Raw genomic sequence first — 17,275 nt, 5'->3', positions numbered from 1 at the left:
AAGAGGAGCAGGAGGAGATGAGGAGAAGGACGGGTGGGGGGAGGGGGGGATGAAGAGGACCCAGATGTATGAGTGTGGCCTGAGGCTGAGAATTTGAAAGTGTGGCAAATTCAAATATTTATTAAAAGCGAGGTCTGGATAAACATGAAGGGGAGCGTGTGTGTGCGTGTGTTTGTGTGTGTGCATGTGTGTGTGTGTGTGTGTGTGTGTGTGTGTGTGTGTGTGTGTGTGCGCGTGTGTGTGGGGATCCCTCAGGGCTGCTGGCGCATAGCACATTGTATTAATATCCAAGTATCCATGCCACCCTGTGAGCAGCGTGTGTGGGTGTCTGTGTGTGTATTTCTGTCCATTATGTCCCCTTTTATGTGTGTTTACATCCTTGTGTGTGTGCGTGTGTGTGTGCATGTTTTAGTCTAATTGATTAGCCAGGTCATGTGATGGTTTGTGAGTGCACAACAATCCATGAAGGCTGCAGACTTCTGGAGCTCCAACAGCAGGTCACAAATCCCCTTCACTTCAGAAGTCTGTTTGGAAACCGAAATGTAGAGCAACTTCCTGCTGAGCTGTGAGATCAGGTCTGCATTCTTGTCCGTCCTGGTCCTCGCGTGGACCCATCTGTCACAGACCAAGAGCCATCCAGATTCAAAGTCCACATTTAGCTCGTCCAAATGACCTGAAGCCTCATTTTACAGCTGAGGCACAACTGTCAGCATTAGAGCCTTTTTTTTTTCAGGCATTTCAATTATGTGGTTGATTAAATGAAAATTCACATTTTGGCGCCCACAAGGCAAGACCAGTCAACGCCTGTTTTTAACCCGTTATCTCAGTGTTTCCTTTGATAATCAACCAATCATAGTAAAAACTTGTATTCAAACATGTATTTCATAAAAAATTGAGCTGTTTCACAAATCAACAGCAAATCAGCAGCAAATCATTTCTAGGCCAAATACTTTTTAAGACTGCAGCCGAGAAATGCGGCCTTCTTTTACCAGATTCGGAGGATCCAACTGGACTTTAGTCAACATTTTAATCATATAAAGTTACCTCTTATATGCTCTCTCTTGTAGCTGGTTGCTAGGCAACAGCAGCCGCAAAGGTGGCGCAATCAGGAAATCCTCTGTAGACCAGAGCATTTAATTACGGAGACCATAAATAGGACAATATATTATATCAAAATATGAAGAAATGTATATGTTTTGTGGAATTTGTATGTATTTTTTTTGCATACAGTATATTGTTAAATAGATCCACAATATTACTGGGGATGTGATCTAAAAGTCCTACAATTCTTAACAATTCAAACATGATGTTAAACTATATTCACATTCAGTGTCTGGGACAATATCTGCCTGTTTCATTATTTCATAATTTAATCAATGGACTTGACTTAATGCAGAAGTCGACTGTAATAAAATAAGTTGGATTGTGTTTTTTCCTAACTTTTTGGGAGCATTAACTTAACAATGTAGACATTTTCAAACACTTTTGATTAAAAAAAACATAACCCAACACTCTGCAGTGTTACAGACACCTTTATAGTCTGCGCCAAACTATTTTAAAAATAGCCTTTTATATGCGAGATTGCTTGTCAGCAAACAGCTGTGACACATTTTCATTCTAAATAATTGCTGTGCGGTGGATCTAATTTATGCCGATGTGAGGAGTGGTGGCGGAAAATCAACTGATCAATATTTTAAGAAACTGTAAAGTTGAGAACAGAATTTGGCAGGGAGGTAGAAAGAGTGAACATTCTTTTGATGTTGCCAACATGTTAGTTTACTCTGAACTAAGACCTCCTGCCACTCACAATGACAGGCCTTTTACATTATCAACTGTCATTTCTAGAAAACAGAATGTTTACGTCCTGAGCAATGTTACACACGGTATAATGTCTCTCTAACTGCTGCCTTTCTCCGTCGCTGTGTCCATGTAGAGTGTCAGTGGTTCGGGCCATCTCCTTCCAGAAGAAGAGCCTGTCCTACATGCTGCTGGTGAATCCTGGGAATCTGTTCAGCATCAACCAGGAGAGCGGCGCGCTCAGCCTCACCAGGACTGTGGACTACGAGAGCGGACACAACCTCCACACCCTGCAGGTCCGCGCCTCCGAACCCGACACCGGCCTCAGCGGCGTGGCAGAGGTACGCTCACACGATCACCTACACCACAGATCTTCACCAGGGGTCCGGGACCCCTAGGGGATCCGCAGAGTTACTGCAGGGGGTCCACAAAATTATTTGATCCCAAACTTGTTTTCTTCCAAAAATGTAAATATGTCCAAAAATACACCTTATCATGAATTCAAACTTATATAAAGGAAATATAAATCTTCCTGTTTGTTTAATATTATGTTGAGAAATTGTGATGTAAATTCCAAAATAGAATTAAAATATGAATCTTTCAACAATTATTATTTTTAATGGCTTAGTATTGTATACATACATCATTACAAAGTATACAAGGCACTATAGGCTGCACTACACATTTTTATTATTGGCCTGGTTTAATAAGGAACACAGATTTATACGATATGTAATAGGGGTCCTCCACCGGTTCCCTTGGGGGTCCTGAAAAACGCTGAAGACCTATGACGTACACAAATGAGGCCAGGTTGAGCTATGTATGTTTGGGGGCCACATTATTTTACAGCCGATGTCATGATTAGGTCACAGTGTGATGATCATAAATCATAACGACCCTGCATGAATAAAATATGAATACATAAAAAACATCCTATATCGTCCTGTCCCTAGACCCAGTAAAATTTGATAGCTACAACCAACATATTTATATATTTTCATGTTTACTAATATGATACCGTTTTCGCGTGTGATCTGTTTCATGTCACCCGGGTCGGGAAGGTCGGGACTCACTCCCCCTGATAAAAAACCCACATTTGCAGCCGTACGACTCATCACACCGCCATCCGAAGAAGTCGTTGACCTGCTAGCTGTTCAAAAAAATTCATGAATTTCAAATGAGAGAAAGTGCTGCCGCCGAATCGGACGCCGTGATGCAACTGTTTCACTGTTTATTCTGCTTGTGTGTTCATTATGCATGCGCTAAAACCAGACGTGCAGCGCTGTTTGCCTCGTCTCGACCGGCGTCCTGTGAAGCTCTCATGATGAAAACCCTGCAGATCAAAGCTGCGTTCAGACCCTCGATGTGATCAGTCTGTGATCAGCAGTTTGAGCTCTTTTGAGTTTGTTTCTACACACACACACACACACACACACACACACACACACACACACACACACACACACACACACACAAACATACACACACACAAAAGTGCAAAACCCTGGCTGCTAAGTCTTGACTCACAGTAAGCTCCAAAGACTTTAAACAGCGGATGGCTACATCTGTTCACATTAACACTCACACGCATGCTCATGCACACACACACACACACACACACACACAGACACACACCTACACACACCTGCACAGCCACATTATTACCTGCTCTCAGCGTCCAGATGGTTGGAACAGACAGAGAATAGCTGCTAAACTACCAGCGTCCCCTGAAGGCCTCTACTGCTCTATAAAAGCTTGACTGGCTAATTCACTCTAAAGGCCCCGCGTGCACGTTTGTGTGTGTACGCGTGTGTGTGTGTTATCCAGGTGTGTCGGAAAAGCATCCTCCTCAGCAGCGCTTACGTTACAGCTGACTGTAGCATCTGTAGTTCCTGTAGCCTTCAGCGTTTACAGACATTTTAAAACACGAGCTCGCCTGCTTCACACTTCACTTCGCCCTCTAACAGCCGTCTCCCGACAGTTACTGAGCCGCAAATGAGTCACTTTACTGCCCCAACGAAGCATAACGACGTCCAAATCAAATCTGGGTCCAGTCACAAGCTGGGGTTGCATTAATTGAGAACTTTAAAATCACTTTCATTTTGACGGACAGCGTAGGTTCAGTGAAAGCAGCAGGACAGGACAGTCGGGAGGATTTGAGGTGCTTTTTAAAGTATAGATGATGTCACTTTTTTGTGTAAAGTTGTGTTTATTTTTGGGATCAGTTCTTAATTTACTGGATTCAGTGACAACGCTGATCGGCTTTTGCATCACAGCATGACAAAAACTTTTTGCGTGTTGTATATATTTGTGTTTTTGCATTGAAAATTTGCTGTGTGTTTGGTGTGAACACATATTCATACTTCAACAGTCATACCGTCCACCAGAAGGGGCGGAGCTTAACCTTGCTTTTCGGCAATTGTGTTTCAATAATCCATTTACATCAAGTATTTTTCAACAAAAGCAAAAACCAACTTAAGCGAGCGGAAATCATTTTTGTGTAATTTTAGAAAGTTTCATCAAATTTTGCTCCATACAGCTTTCAAAAATGAAACGAACCACGACTGTTGATTTGAATGTATTCCAATGCTACAGCGTGATGATGATGATGATGATGGTTGACGATGTACACAGTATATTATCTGATTTCATGCCATCAAGACTTGAACTCTGCAGATCCCATCAAACCAAAAAATATATAAATTATAAAATAATTTTCAGAAACAGCTGGAAAAAGCAGATTGATTCATAATTAATAACTTCAGGTTATATGTATTTTTTTCTTTCTTGACATTGATATACAAAAAACAACATTCATATTTACCAGTTGGGTCTACAGTGACAATAATAAACAGTCTGCCTCCAGTTCCAACCTCTAAATATTCAGTCCATGTTTGCAGAAGCAGCCGTGCATCTAAATCTCCTCGGCGTGCCGTTATTACTGAGCAGGTGATGTGTCGAAGGTTCAGGGCTGCGTAGGAAATCTGTGCTCAGGTGGTCGGGTCGGCAGCCTCCCCGGTTAAATCAGCCTTTTTGGGAATGGAAAATAATGTTTCTGGTTTGAGCTCCAGTGGCTCGGGATAGTGGTTGAGCTGGAAGGGAGCGGCGCCGCCGGAGCTCAGGATTTATGTGATGGAGAGAAGAGAGAAAGAAACACGTAGGAAACGAGTTTCTCTCCTCCGGCAGGAGACATTTGTCTTCATCTGGTTTGCATGAGTTGTTTTGGAAAACAGGAACGCTGAAGCACTAAAAATCGTTCCAACCAAAACTTTTGAGAAGCGGCGAGCAGCATTGCCAAGATATTCCTTGCTCATATTATCAGGTAGAATAGCAGTTTCTGAAGAAATGACAGTGAATGCTCGATGCTGAAAAGGTTTGAATGTGTGAGGAAGTTAATTAGTGGAAATAGTTGAAAAAGTGTTAGATATCAAGTAGTAACGTTAAAGATGCATCCTACAGGTTGTCGTCCACATAGCGGATGTAAACGACTGCACGCCGGAGTTCCTCCACTCCATCTACACCAGGGACAACGTACCTGAGAGCGTCGCACCTGGAACCTCCCTGCTTCAAGGTAACACACACAAAGCCTGGCACATAGAAATAGAATAGTATAGAACAGACATCGAGCTGCTTTCAGCGGTCGTTTGACCCCCAAAAAGGAAAAACAGTGATTGTTGTTAGTTGTTATGGTGACAACACATGTCCGTAGACAGCTGACCATGAATAGATACAAATAAAAATAGCTATCGCTCTATGGGCTGATCTGTGGAGCTGGTAAGGTATTTGCCCTCGGTCAGTGAACGCAACACCAGCACATCACGTGTGTGTGTGTGTGTGTGTGTGTGTGTGTGTGTGTGTGTGTGTGTGTGTGTGTGTGTTTGTGTGTGTGTGTGTTTGTTGCAGCCATCTGTTGTAGCTGCTGGTGACTGGTTGAGATCAAACAGTCCGACTTCAACGAGGCTTTGCTCTTATTAGGCTGACAGCCAGCAAGAGACACACACACACACACACACACACACACACACACACACACATAGACAGACACACTCTACAGTGTACAAACTAATGTATCAAATTTCTTCTCCTCTTCATCCCCTCTGTTCTCCATCTCTATCTTCTTTCCACCTCCTCCTCCCCTTCAACTCTTTCCTCATTTCTTCTCCTCACCTCCTACTGCACCTTTCCCTCCTTCCCTCCACACCCTCATATCCTCTCTTTCTTTTGCTCCTCCTCAGTTCTGGCCCGGGACTGTGACTCCGGTGTGAACTCGGAGCTCTCCTACTTTGTTCACGGAGGCGACTTTGACATCACATCAGGGGGCGTGGTCAGCCCCGCCCGTCGCCTGGACTACGAGCGACCCAATCACATCTACGAGTTTGTGGTGGTCGCCGTGGACGCGGGGACGTCCCCCCGCACGGGCACCGCCTCTGTCCGCATCCGGGTCTCCAATAGCAACGATGAGGCGCCCGTCTTCTCCCAGAGCGCGTAGGAGTCACTTTTCTCTTTGTTTCTAGAAGTTTCCTGCTGAACTTTTCACCACATTCATCGGCAGTCTCTCTCTCTCTCTCTCTCTCTCTTTGTGTTGCTGTCTGTCTCTCGCCCACAGAGTCAGTCTGCTCATTAAGCTGTTTTTAATTTCAAATCTATTTTTAATCTCCATCTGTTTTACTCTGTCTACACCTCTCCTCTCCCCGCCTGACTCCATCACACCTTCTTACTTTTTCTTCACTTTGTTATGTGTTTTTTAACTTCCTATTCCTTCTCCTTCTGTCTTTTCTTCCTCCTTGTCTCTTTCCTGTCCTCTCTCTACTTTTCTGGGATTAACCTCTTCCTCCCTCTCTCCCCTTCCCTGTCAGTTATAAGACCTTCCTCAGCGAGGACGCGGGTCCAGACACGCTGGTCGCCATCGTTCACGCCAACGACCCGGACGGAGATGCCGTCTCTTACGCCATTACCGGCGGCAATGAGGACAGCAACTTCCTGCTGGACAACCAGAAAGGTGAGAAAACACAAGTGTATTTAGTAGAAACAGAAACTAAAGCAGCAATGGCACTGGATGCAGGCTGCTGGGTAACATAACTCACCTGTAAACCACTGCCGGCAAGACACACGATCGCCATGCTGCATACACACACACACACACACACACACACACACACACACACACACACACACAAGGCCGGTGACCACACACACACAAATAAATAAAAAACACACATTTATCATCACTACAGCTCACAAACCAGTGTTTCTAGTAAAATAATTTAAATATGAGCAAACACACACGCACGCACACACACACACACACACGCACACACACTCACACCTTTATCAACATGTGAATGTGTGTGTGTGTGTGTGTGTGTTTGAAGATAAACTTCATGTGCAGCAGTGTGATGCACAGTCATGTTTTGCATGTTTATCTCTGCATGTGTGAGTGTGTGTGTGTGTGTGTGTGTGTGTGTCTAATCCTCTCTGTCACCTTATCACCCACCATGCACTGCTCTAACACACACACACACAAACAAACTGATAGAAACATGAGAATTTGCACATAAATTATATATAAAGACTCACACACACACACACACACACACACACACACAAACACACACACACACACAGAGGCAGCAGATGGCCTTTGGCTTGCTCGGCTGTTCTGCTTTGTCACTTCAAAGCGTTGTGAAGTATTTTCATGTAGATGCGTTCGCTCCCTCTCAGCCTCCGTGTCTCTATTCATGTTGCTACCAAAGCTGCTTATTTGTTTGTTTGTTTGTTTGCTTGCTTGCTTGCTCCGCTGCTCTGTTATGCTAATGTGGAAGTGATTGTTTGCTCGGAAAAAAATCTGACGTTTGTTTTAGAATAATGTGGCTGAATGATATATCTGCTGGTGACCCACGCAGCGGCAAACATCTGCAATGTATTTACACTGTAATTGAGGCTAGAAAACTTTAGACACATTAAATCAATTAGTCAATTAACGGCAAAAATTGTTTGAGTGTATTTTAAGCAAAAAAATGTTCAAATTTGAATGGCTTTGGAAGATTATCTGACAGATGCAGTCAGATTAGCTATCTGGCTAATCAAAACCTCCGTTCGTTTGGACTTTATCTTGATATGAGACGTTGAGACGACAGTTAAAAATGGGGTCGAATCCACTTCTGAAAAAAAATGACCTGCAACAATTGAAACAATCGTGTCTCTTGTATATGAGACAATCTTAAAAATCCAAGTAAAAACCACTTTGCAGAAATAAATGGAGAGCAAAGAGTGTGTAGTTCCATGCTGCAGTTTGTCTTTGCCATGACTTTGAGGGATTCTGCATAATCAGCAGCTCTCAGGTGTTTTTCTTCCCGAGCATTTCTCTTTATTTTCTATTTCCTCAAACATATTTCCTCCAGAGGTGTCTGTTTACCGTAAACTGTCCTCTGGCAGCAAGAAAACACAACTCTTTAGTGCCTGTGAACTTGAAAAGTAATTTAAACCTGTTTGTATTTCAGAAAACATGAACTCTGCAGACGACCTCCCTCTGCTTCAAACAAAGTACTTGTACTTGTGTTAACAGTGTTTTTGTGTGTGCAGGCATCATCCAGCTGCGGAGGAGCCCTCCTCCGAGGCTCAGGGGGCCGCAGTACGTTCTCAACATCACCGCCACCGATGACAACGCGTCCGGTGGGCCGTACCCGCTCAGCAGCTCTGCCCAGGTCATCGTAGGAATCAACGACATCAACAACAACAAGCCGCTCTTCCAGGAGGTGACTGTCACGTCTGTGCTTTCCAGTCAGGTTGAGGATCAAAGACCAAGTTTGTAAAGTTAAATTGTTCTGTTTGTGCTCTCAGTGTCAGAACTACAGTCAGAATGCGGTGGTCCCGGAGAACCAACCGCCAGGGACATTTGTCCTGCGCGTCCAGGCCCATGACGCCGACATGGGGGTCAACGGAGAGGTCAAATACGGCATCATGCACCGAGACGGCGTGTCGTCCGGGTTTGACATCGATCCCGATACTGGTAAGTTTTCGAATCACAAATGGCCAGTATTGCAAGTATTGTTGTATATGAATTAAAATGGTACCCTGCGTTTGTCAGGCGTGATCGGCACAACGGTGAGTTTCGACCGGGAGCGTCAGAGGGAGTACACGCTCTCGGTGACGGCCACGGATCAGGCTGAAGAGCCGCTCATTGGGATCTGTCAGATCACCGTCGTCGTCGGCGACCAGAACGACAACGACCCCAAGTTTGAAAACAGCCGCTACCAGTGTGAGTTTCTGCTTCGTTCTGCAATGATTGGTACTATTGCGACTGCTATTAATACTACTGCTACAATTACTGCTATTGCTATTAGTACTGTTATAAGTACTGCTATTGATACTGCTACTACTTCTCCTGTAGCACAACTCCTATCACAGCTGCTGCTGTTCCTAACATCACTTCGGCTACTGCTACTACTACTACTGCTGCTACTCTTTGTTATACTACTAATGCTGCCATCGTGTTAAGACTATTTTTACTTAACTAAAAGTTAAGAGGGATAAAATGTTTCTTCACTTCTGGAGTGGACCTGCTAACATCTGTGCACTCTCATGGTCCTCTTAATGTACAACAGGAAAGCTGGTGTGTGTGTTTGTTGGAAACAGGTGAAATGTGGAAACCGTCTGTTTGTCGTCGTCCATGAATCTGCCTCGTTCTAATCCTGGAAAGCTCTTAAGACTGATGAAATATTCGCCGCCGGCTCCCCTGGGTCCGTGTTTGTTTACTATGTGTGCAAATATGTGTTTTGATAAGCGTCGTGTCAGAAGTTCTCCTCGTCAGATTAGGGAAACGCACAGTGGCTTATTAACTATTTAACAGGCAGATTGAAATGTTTCTGGGACGTGCATTCATTAACCATTGGTCTGTGTGTGTTGGGGGATTTCCTGCACTGACGGGGGAAGTGAGCTGGAAACCACCTCTGTTTAGCCTGCCTGCTGTTTATCTCTTGGTATCAACATACAAATCCATATTTTCGAAAAAGGAAAACTGGGATTTACTGACTGTTCTTTCTGTTACTGCTACCCAGAAAAACAACCCTAAGTATACTGATTGAGTTCATGTCAGATGTTCACTATGGATGAATTTGTTTATGATAGACTCCATTAACTGCAGGCTGAACTGCTTAATGTACCGTTGCTAGACTTGATCCCAAAAAATGACTTTGATACGATCTTGAAGGACCTTGAATTTAAATCATTTGGATTTGTTTTTATCTCTTGTCTTGTCTGTGTATTTAATCTTGTGTCTTCTTGTCTTTGGATACTGGTTCTGACTGGTGCTGTTGCCTTCTTGGACAGGTCACCTTTGTGAAAGAGATCCTCAATCTTAACAAAGGCTCATTACCAAAAGACAAAAAAGTTGTTGAGTTAAATTAAGCAATGGAAGAAAATCTGTAGAAGTAAAGTAGGGAAGGCAGTTCAATTCTGTGTTTGCTCTCCTTGGTTGTTTTTCTGTGACACTCATTAGACTCAGCAGAATCTGACGGGATATTCAGTTAAAATGTATTCTGAGACCCACAAACGTCAAAAGGACATTATTATTGACATAATGCTTGAAATGCAGTATTACAGAGGGAAATGTGCGGCGGAGCTCCCCTTCTGTTCGTTGTTTTTTTTTTTTTTTTGTTGTCTGATCAGCAGTGACGCTCATCACAGTCAGCAGGATTGGAGGTTATATTCATAAATTTAAAAATGCATCTGTTGACGGTGCAGAGCGAGACCCAGAAATGACAAAATGAGGTGACACGCTGCTGACACCACACAACGCCGCACTCCCATTATTATAATATCTGCTTACCATCACAGAACATGAGGTCTCATCGTGGCATTTAATGCGCTCCAGTGTTTACGGGCTTTAGACACGAGCTTCAGTCAGATTCTGATGGTAGTCGTAGCCGCTTCGTTGGATGTCGGACGCACGCGTGTCATGTGACAGTGGGATGGATGTTGGTTTACATGTGATACACTGGAATAAATAGCAAACCAGAGACAAAACTTAAAGTAACAAGTAAGTAAAAAATAGTGGTGTTTGCAGTAGCAAAATAATTAGTAACAATAGTGGCAGCGCACTAATACTAGTACAGGTAAAAGAGTCATATTATTAGGGATGGTAGTAACAGTAATGACAGTACCACTAGTACTAGTAAAAGAGTCTTGTTACTAGGGATTGTAGTAACAGTAGTGACTACCATTAGCAATAGTAGTGGTGCCAGTAGTACCAGTTATAATACCAGAAGTACCGGTAGTGCCAGTAGAACCATAAATAGTGCCTATAGTACCAGTAACAATAGTAGTACCTGGGGTCAGAAATCAGTAGTAGTGCCAGAAGTACTATCAGAGATATCAGTAGTAGTGCCAGTAGTACCAGTTATAATACCAGAAGTACCGGTAGTGCCAGTAGAACCATAAATAGTGCCTATATTATCAGTAACAATAGTAGTACCTGGAGTCAGAAATATCAGTAGTAGTGCCAGAAGTACTAATAGTAGTACCAGTGGTATTTCATCCCCTCCCTGACAGCTAATCTCTTGTCCTCTCAGACTTCCTGCGTGAAGACACTCCAGTAGGAACTAGTTTCCTGCGAGCGGCGGCACACGATGACGACCAGGGGAGCAACGCTGCCATCACCTACTCCCTGTCCAATCAGAAGCCAGCTTACCTGCACATCAACCCCAGTACCGGCTGGATTTACGTCAACCATCCCATCTCACAGGTCAGAGACCCACCAAACGTCCCAGAAAACCATTTTTTAGTAAATGTCCACATTCTCACGGTGTGAAACTCCAAATGTAGTCCCGACAGAGGAAGAACTACGCACAAGTGTAGGTCCTATATGGCTGAAAGACGCACCTAGTCAGTAATTGATAGACTTTCGCAGTAAAGTGTTGCAGAAATTTCTCGCTTGAATATTTCCACGAGAACACACAAGATTTGCGTAATTTGGGACACCTGCCGCAAATGTGTGTCTATTTTGCGTTTGTAATCCCAACTGTGAATGATCTGTAACGTGATGTCATCAGGTCACATGGTCACATGTTGGAGATGATGTTTTTGTTGTTTCCACCGTGAGAGGATGAAACGTTGTTGTGATTGTGTGTATGTCTTCTGCTTTGTGAAATATCACAAAGTCACTTGTTTGAAAATCCACAATGAAGCGAATCTGTCACGTCAGACATGAATGATGCCGTCTGTTCTTCTTCTGCTGCTGTCATCTCCTCTCTGTTCTTCTTCTCTGCCTCTCACTGCCACTGATTTTTTTCAATGACACCTCAGTCAATAATTCAGCACAGGCAGGTTCAGCCGTTCCTCTTCCTTCATTTTCCTCGTCTCTGCTTTAATATTTGCTTAGTTTACAAGAGCTGTCAAACTGCATGATCATTGGAATCTGACTTTGATGACAGAAACTTTAAGAAAAGTCCTCCTTAAATTTGTTCCTGCAGTTTTTTTTATTTATATAAAAGTCATGAAAGGTTCCTGCAGAAATATTCTCAAGCTGTGAGCTTTAAACCTGAAGCAGTAAATAATAAAGAGACCCCTGTGCATCTCCCTGCAGACGTCCAGGATCAACCAGCAGATCGTGGCGTCGGATGGAGGGAACCGCAGCAGCTCTGTGGAGCTGACCGTCATCATCACAAACGTCCACAACCAGCCGCCGCACTGGGAGCAGCCCGAGTACTGGGTCACCGTGCCCGAGAACACGGTGCGAGATGCCAAGATAGTGGTGAGTGACGTCAGGGAAAACAAACTAGACCGGAGATCCACATTAAAGCTGTTGGTTTTAAAGTGAGGCGCTGTAATCAAATTAAATACCTTTCCGGGATTAACTCAGCTATTCAACCACTTAAGACAAAGTATGTGAATCTCACAAATCAACATTTTATTTACAGACTCACCTTTCAAACAAACACAGCATTTAGAATTAAGATCCAGTGTTTTAGTCCCTACAGGCAATAAGATTGTTTCTGAAAACAACTCCTGACTCCTTTCTAATCACTATCCACGGAGGTCTAATTAGAGATCTGTATAGAGGTCTATGTAAAGAATTAAATGGAGGGGTACTGTATATAGAGGTCTATGTAGAGGTTCATGTAGAGGACTATATAGAGGATTAAACAGAGGACTATATAGAGGACTATGTAGAGGCATATATAAAGAGAGAGAGGACTATGTAGAGGAATATATAGAGGACTATTTAGTGGACTATATAGTACAAATTTGAGGTAGTATTTTCTTTTCCTGCACATTATACTTCTACTTCAGTACGTTTCTAGCTCAAGTCGCTCATGTATTTTTTTTTATGAATTTAACCAAAATCATTAGTCAATGAGTCAGTGAATCAAATGACTTGCATAACTTTATACATATTGTTACCATCTGGCTCAAAGATGGCAACAAAAAGGGAGGCCACACAGACAACAACTTTTCAACAAGTAATTTATTAAACCAAAATTAACCGAATTAACTATTAGTAGGCGTGGAGTATGATAGTGTATGATATCAGTTGTGTTAGCAGTGTGTGGATGAGTGGAAAGATGGTGTAGGCATGTTGAAAGGTGCATCAAACCAAACAAAGGAGAAACTGGTGGTGGTGCTGCAGCAGGCCTGAGTCAGAGAGTGAGAGAGAGAGCTCCCAGCTGGCAGGCCTCTTATGCCTTCTGGAGGCCACGCCTAAAGAAGGTGTGGTTAATCAATTAAGGCTCTCTACCTGCCAGTAAAGCAGTAGAGAAAGACTCAAACAGGCAGAGAAGAGAGGCCGTAACAATGTTCACTACAATTATTTATTTAAACTTGCCCTATATTTTCATTATTGTTTTTATCGTTAAATTTTTTAAATTCTGTTTTAAACTTTTAAAACACTTTTTTAAATCATGTTCTCTGAAAGGTGCTTTACTAAATAATCCAATTCGCAGAATTTTAACTTGCGGTGGAGCATTTCCACTGCATGGCATTAGGGCTTTTACTGCAGTGTCCTACCGTCGGCTGCCTCCAATCGGTCGCTGATCAAGCGACTGAAGCCTGTCCTGCTCCTCTGATCCTGGTAGCAGCTCTCAGATCTAGAGAGGACGAGTGTGACACGAGACCACGTGGAAAAGAGGAATATTTAAACCTCCTGCAGGAGTAGAAGTGTTCTCTCTCTCGTTTACATCCTCCTTCACACCCCGAGGACACTTCAAATACTCTCTTCTTCTTCATCTTCTTCTTCTTCTCCTTCTTCTTCTTCATCCCTCTCTCTTCTCCTCCCTTCCATCCATCTTTCTCCCTCTCTCTCGGTGTCAGCACGTTTAGCCGAGCGCTTCCAAATATTTCCTGCCGAGCAAACAACAAAACCACCCCGAATCTGTCTCACCTGATTCCCTCTAACTGACACACACACACACACACACACACACACACACACACACACACACACAGTTTGCCTCAATAACTTTGGTGATTTTTTACATCTTTTGATCTCTCCATCCTAATTTGCTCTCCTTTCCTAAGCCGCTGGGTTTAGAAGGTGGAGGAGTTTTTTTCCCTCCAGCTGCTCGATTTCACGGAGGTTAGTCAGTTCTCAAACAGTTCTAGGGCGTGTGTGTGTGTGTGTGTGTGTGTGTGTAGAGGTGTGTGTGTACCTGTGCTGTATTTAATCTGTCCTCTTTCTCTTGGACCCCACATCATCACTGAAAAGACAGAAAGACTGATTGTAATGATGATGGGGATGATGATGATGATGATTGGAGGTTGTCCCACCCACAGCTCCATCCGTCTGAGATGATTGACAGGGAACAGAGAGCTGCCGGAGCATCACAATGGACTCCTATTCCCCCCCCAGGAAAAAACAGAGGCTTAATTACTGTGTTTAACCCGACATCGACTGTATGCTGGGGTGAGGGAGGTGGGGAGGGGCGGAGTCACGTAGCTACGAAGAAGAGGCAGCCGGGAAGAGAGACGGTCACGCCAAGAGTTTCAACTTACCAAACAACATAAGTGTCACCTGAACTGATAAGAACTAGTGGGAAGGGTTTGTTTTATACAGGCAGAATTCTGGTGCGATGCCATGGATTAACACTTCAATCCCTCTCCTTCCTCCTCTCCTCCGCTGTGTTAATTGCACCGAGGAGGAGCTGTTGTTTTAAATTTAGCAGCGTTAATAAGGTTTGTTGATGACATTGTTAACGAGGTAGAGGGAGGCAGACTCTGCAGAGGTGGAAGCTGCTGCCTGCATGTGTTAAATCTTCATTTCAATCTGCTGCCGTCACCTCCTGCTCATGTAGCGTTACAGCATGTTGTGTGTTCGCTAACAAGTTCGCATTGAAGAATTTGCTGCCTGCTTAGTGAGTTTGACTTCTGTTGAACGCGTTTCAGTAGCAGCTCAAGTATCGCATTTAAAAAGCTGCATGCAAACAGCTGATGCTCACATATCTTTATACAATCCCCAGGTCAGTCACAGCTCAGTGTAGAAATATCAGTCAATCAATCATCAATCAATTTCTTAAAAAATGTCCTAAAAATGAAAGAAACCCAATATGAGAACCATCAGTTTCAAAACAACTGCTCTGTTGTGGTTGACCTCAGTGACCCCCCCCCTCAGCTGACTGTTAGAATTTGAAGCTGATTGGATGATCTGTATTCCAGCTGCTGAATCACACTCGGCACCAGCAGCACCAGTTGAGAGCGATCTGCTGCCACATCTCCACAGGCGTTACTCTGAGTGGGCGAAGATGGCAGACGCTGATCAGCTTAGTTTCAGCACACTGCACTCATGTCTAATGAAATGATTTCTCATTAGTGATGATTTCGATCCGCTCTGCTGCCTCGGCACGCTGCGAGGCAGAGCCAACGCTCCGCCTCCCGAGGAGGACCAACGTGTCCTGACTCAACTCCTAACCTGGAAACTGGACGGTTACCACTGAGCCTCTTTGGCGTGTTTAGAATAAACTGAGACATTTTTATTTAATTATTTGTCAATATTAATCAATTACAGAATGTACAAACAACACATGGTAAATCTTAAATGGTAGATCATAGAAACTCGGGGTGTAACATTTCAGAAGTATAGTATGTTCTTCGGTTTTGGGGTCAAAAATGAAAATGCAGAAAATTACTTTTTGTTCATTTATTTTTAAAATGATTTCCAAAATTATATTATCAATAAAAATAGCTAAAATAAATAATTATTATCATAAAAAAATTATCCAAATTTATGCCGGGGATCAATAAAGTATGTATGATGGTGTAAACCTCCATCAGGTCTGTTGAGTTTAATAAACCAGGTTAATACAATTAGCATGCTGAAGCTGATAACAATGGTGGGATGCCAAAGCTTTCTGGGTAAAATTGGTACATCGAGAGTTTCGGCATGTGCATGGAGTAAACATGAGCATAAACAGCTAATTGGGTCACAGGGCGTACCGAAAAACGTCCCTCATGAAACCGAACTTCCTGTACCAAAACAGTTCAGTACAAATAATCGTTAGAATCACATTGCTTCCAAAAATATTTTTTTAATTTGACTTTAATCTAAGTGGGACATGTGGAGTTGGCTGCTCTGGAATTGTGGTCAAACAGCCGTTAGTGGTGAGAAGCTGCAACATCATATTGTTGAGCTTTGGAAAGAGCACTTTGAGGAACTGTTGTCCCCCAGGAGGAGCTGGAAAATGTTGCAATGTATAGAGAAAGTCCCGCCCCTTCCAGTGGACCACTATTTGACCTGAGAAAAATATGTATGAGACATACAATTGTTTGATCCTAATTTAATTGTGATATGAATTACAGATATGATGAAGATCATTTTGAAATTGCATTTGTTTAAGTGGGAAGATTGTGCAACTATCTTATTAGAAAGACTTTCAAGCCAAAAATGTGTTAAGTGACGATAAGCAACACAAATGGATGGATTGAACTTTGATGGTGGTGTGTCTTTGTATTCCCCTGTGTTCATGTGTGTTTATGTGTGTGCGTGTGTCGCCTTCCCATCATGCTAAGTGGCTGGTGAAGACATGAAATCGGGGGCGTTCTCTGGTCACGGGAAGAGAGAGAGAGAGGAGGCTGAGAGGGTTTCAGTGTTTGCAGTTAAGGACAGCGTTTCTTACTCAGGGTGTAACATAGCATCTGGTGGAAAATATCCACAATAAGCAATCAGAAACAACAGGGTGGATTGTGATAATAACTGGTTAGATGATCCTGGAAATGAGAGAAATCTAATTATCTGTGGCTGTGAAGTTGCATGAATCAGTAAAACGCATGGGTTCAGGAATATATACAATATATATATACTATATATATATATATATATATATGTGTGTGTGTTTGTAAAGCGAGGTGGCATCAGTCAGCTCTCTCCGGCAAGGTTGCGAGTTAAAAGCTCAAACGCTCTCTAAGGTCAGCTCAATCTGCAGCCAAGAGAATAACACGAGTCTTAAATGCTGCTGGTGGATGCACAGGTCAGGACAACACACACACACAT

At 43.2% G+C, this 17,275-nt stretch overlaps 1 protein-coding gene across 1 annotated transcript in view; it reads left to right on the top strand.

The window, feature by feature from the left end:
* Window positions 1-17,275, top strand: part of LOC311025148 (neural-cadherin) — a gene marked incomplete at its 5' end in the record, with an annotated part of 97,224 nt that overhangs the window by 46,571 nt on the left and 33,378 nt on the right. The window contains 9 exons of the mRNA XM_084027896.1: window positions 1,934-2,138; window positions 5,257-5,368; window positions 6,033-6,282; window positions 6,654-6,796; window positions 8,380-8,552; window positions 8,638-8,806; window positions 8,885-9,055; window positions 11,367-11,539; window positions 12,380-12,547. Of these exons, the coding sequence (XP_083884022.1) occupies window positions 1,934-2,138; window positions 5,257-5,368; window positions 6,033-6,282; window positions 6,654-6,796; window positions 8,380-8,552; window positions 8,638-8,806; window positions 8,885-9,055; window positions 11,367-11,539; window positions 12,380-12,547 (1,564 nt within the window). The remainder of the gene's footprint in view (window positions 1-1,933; window positions 2,139-5,256; window positions 5,369-6,032; window positions 6,283-6,653; window positions 6,797-8,379; window positions 8,553-8,637; window positions 8,807-8,884; window positions 9,056-11,366; window positions 11,540-12,379; window positions 12,548-17,275) is intronic.

The sequence above is a fragment of the Eutrigla gurnardus genome (genome assembly GCF_963514095.1).
Source record: "Eutrigla gurnardus genome assembly, chromosome: 14".
In the NCBI taxonomy this organism is placed as follows: Eukaryota; Metazoa; Chordata; class Actinopteri; order Perciformes; family Triglidae; genus Eutrigla; species Eutrigla gurnardus.
Note: the sequence above shows the minus strand (reverse complement) of the source record. Positions and strands in the feature narration are given on the sequence as shown.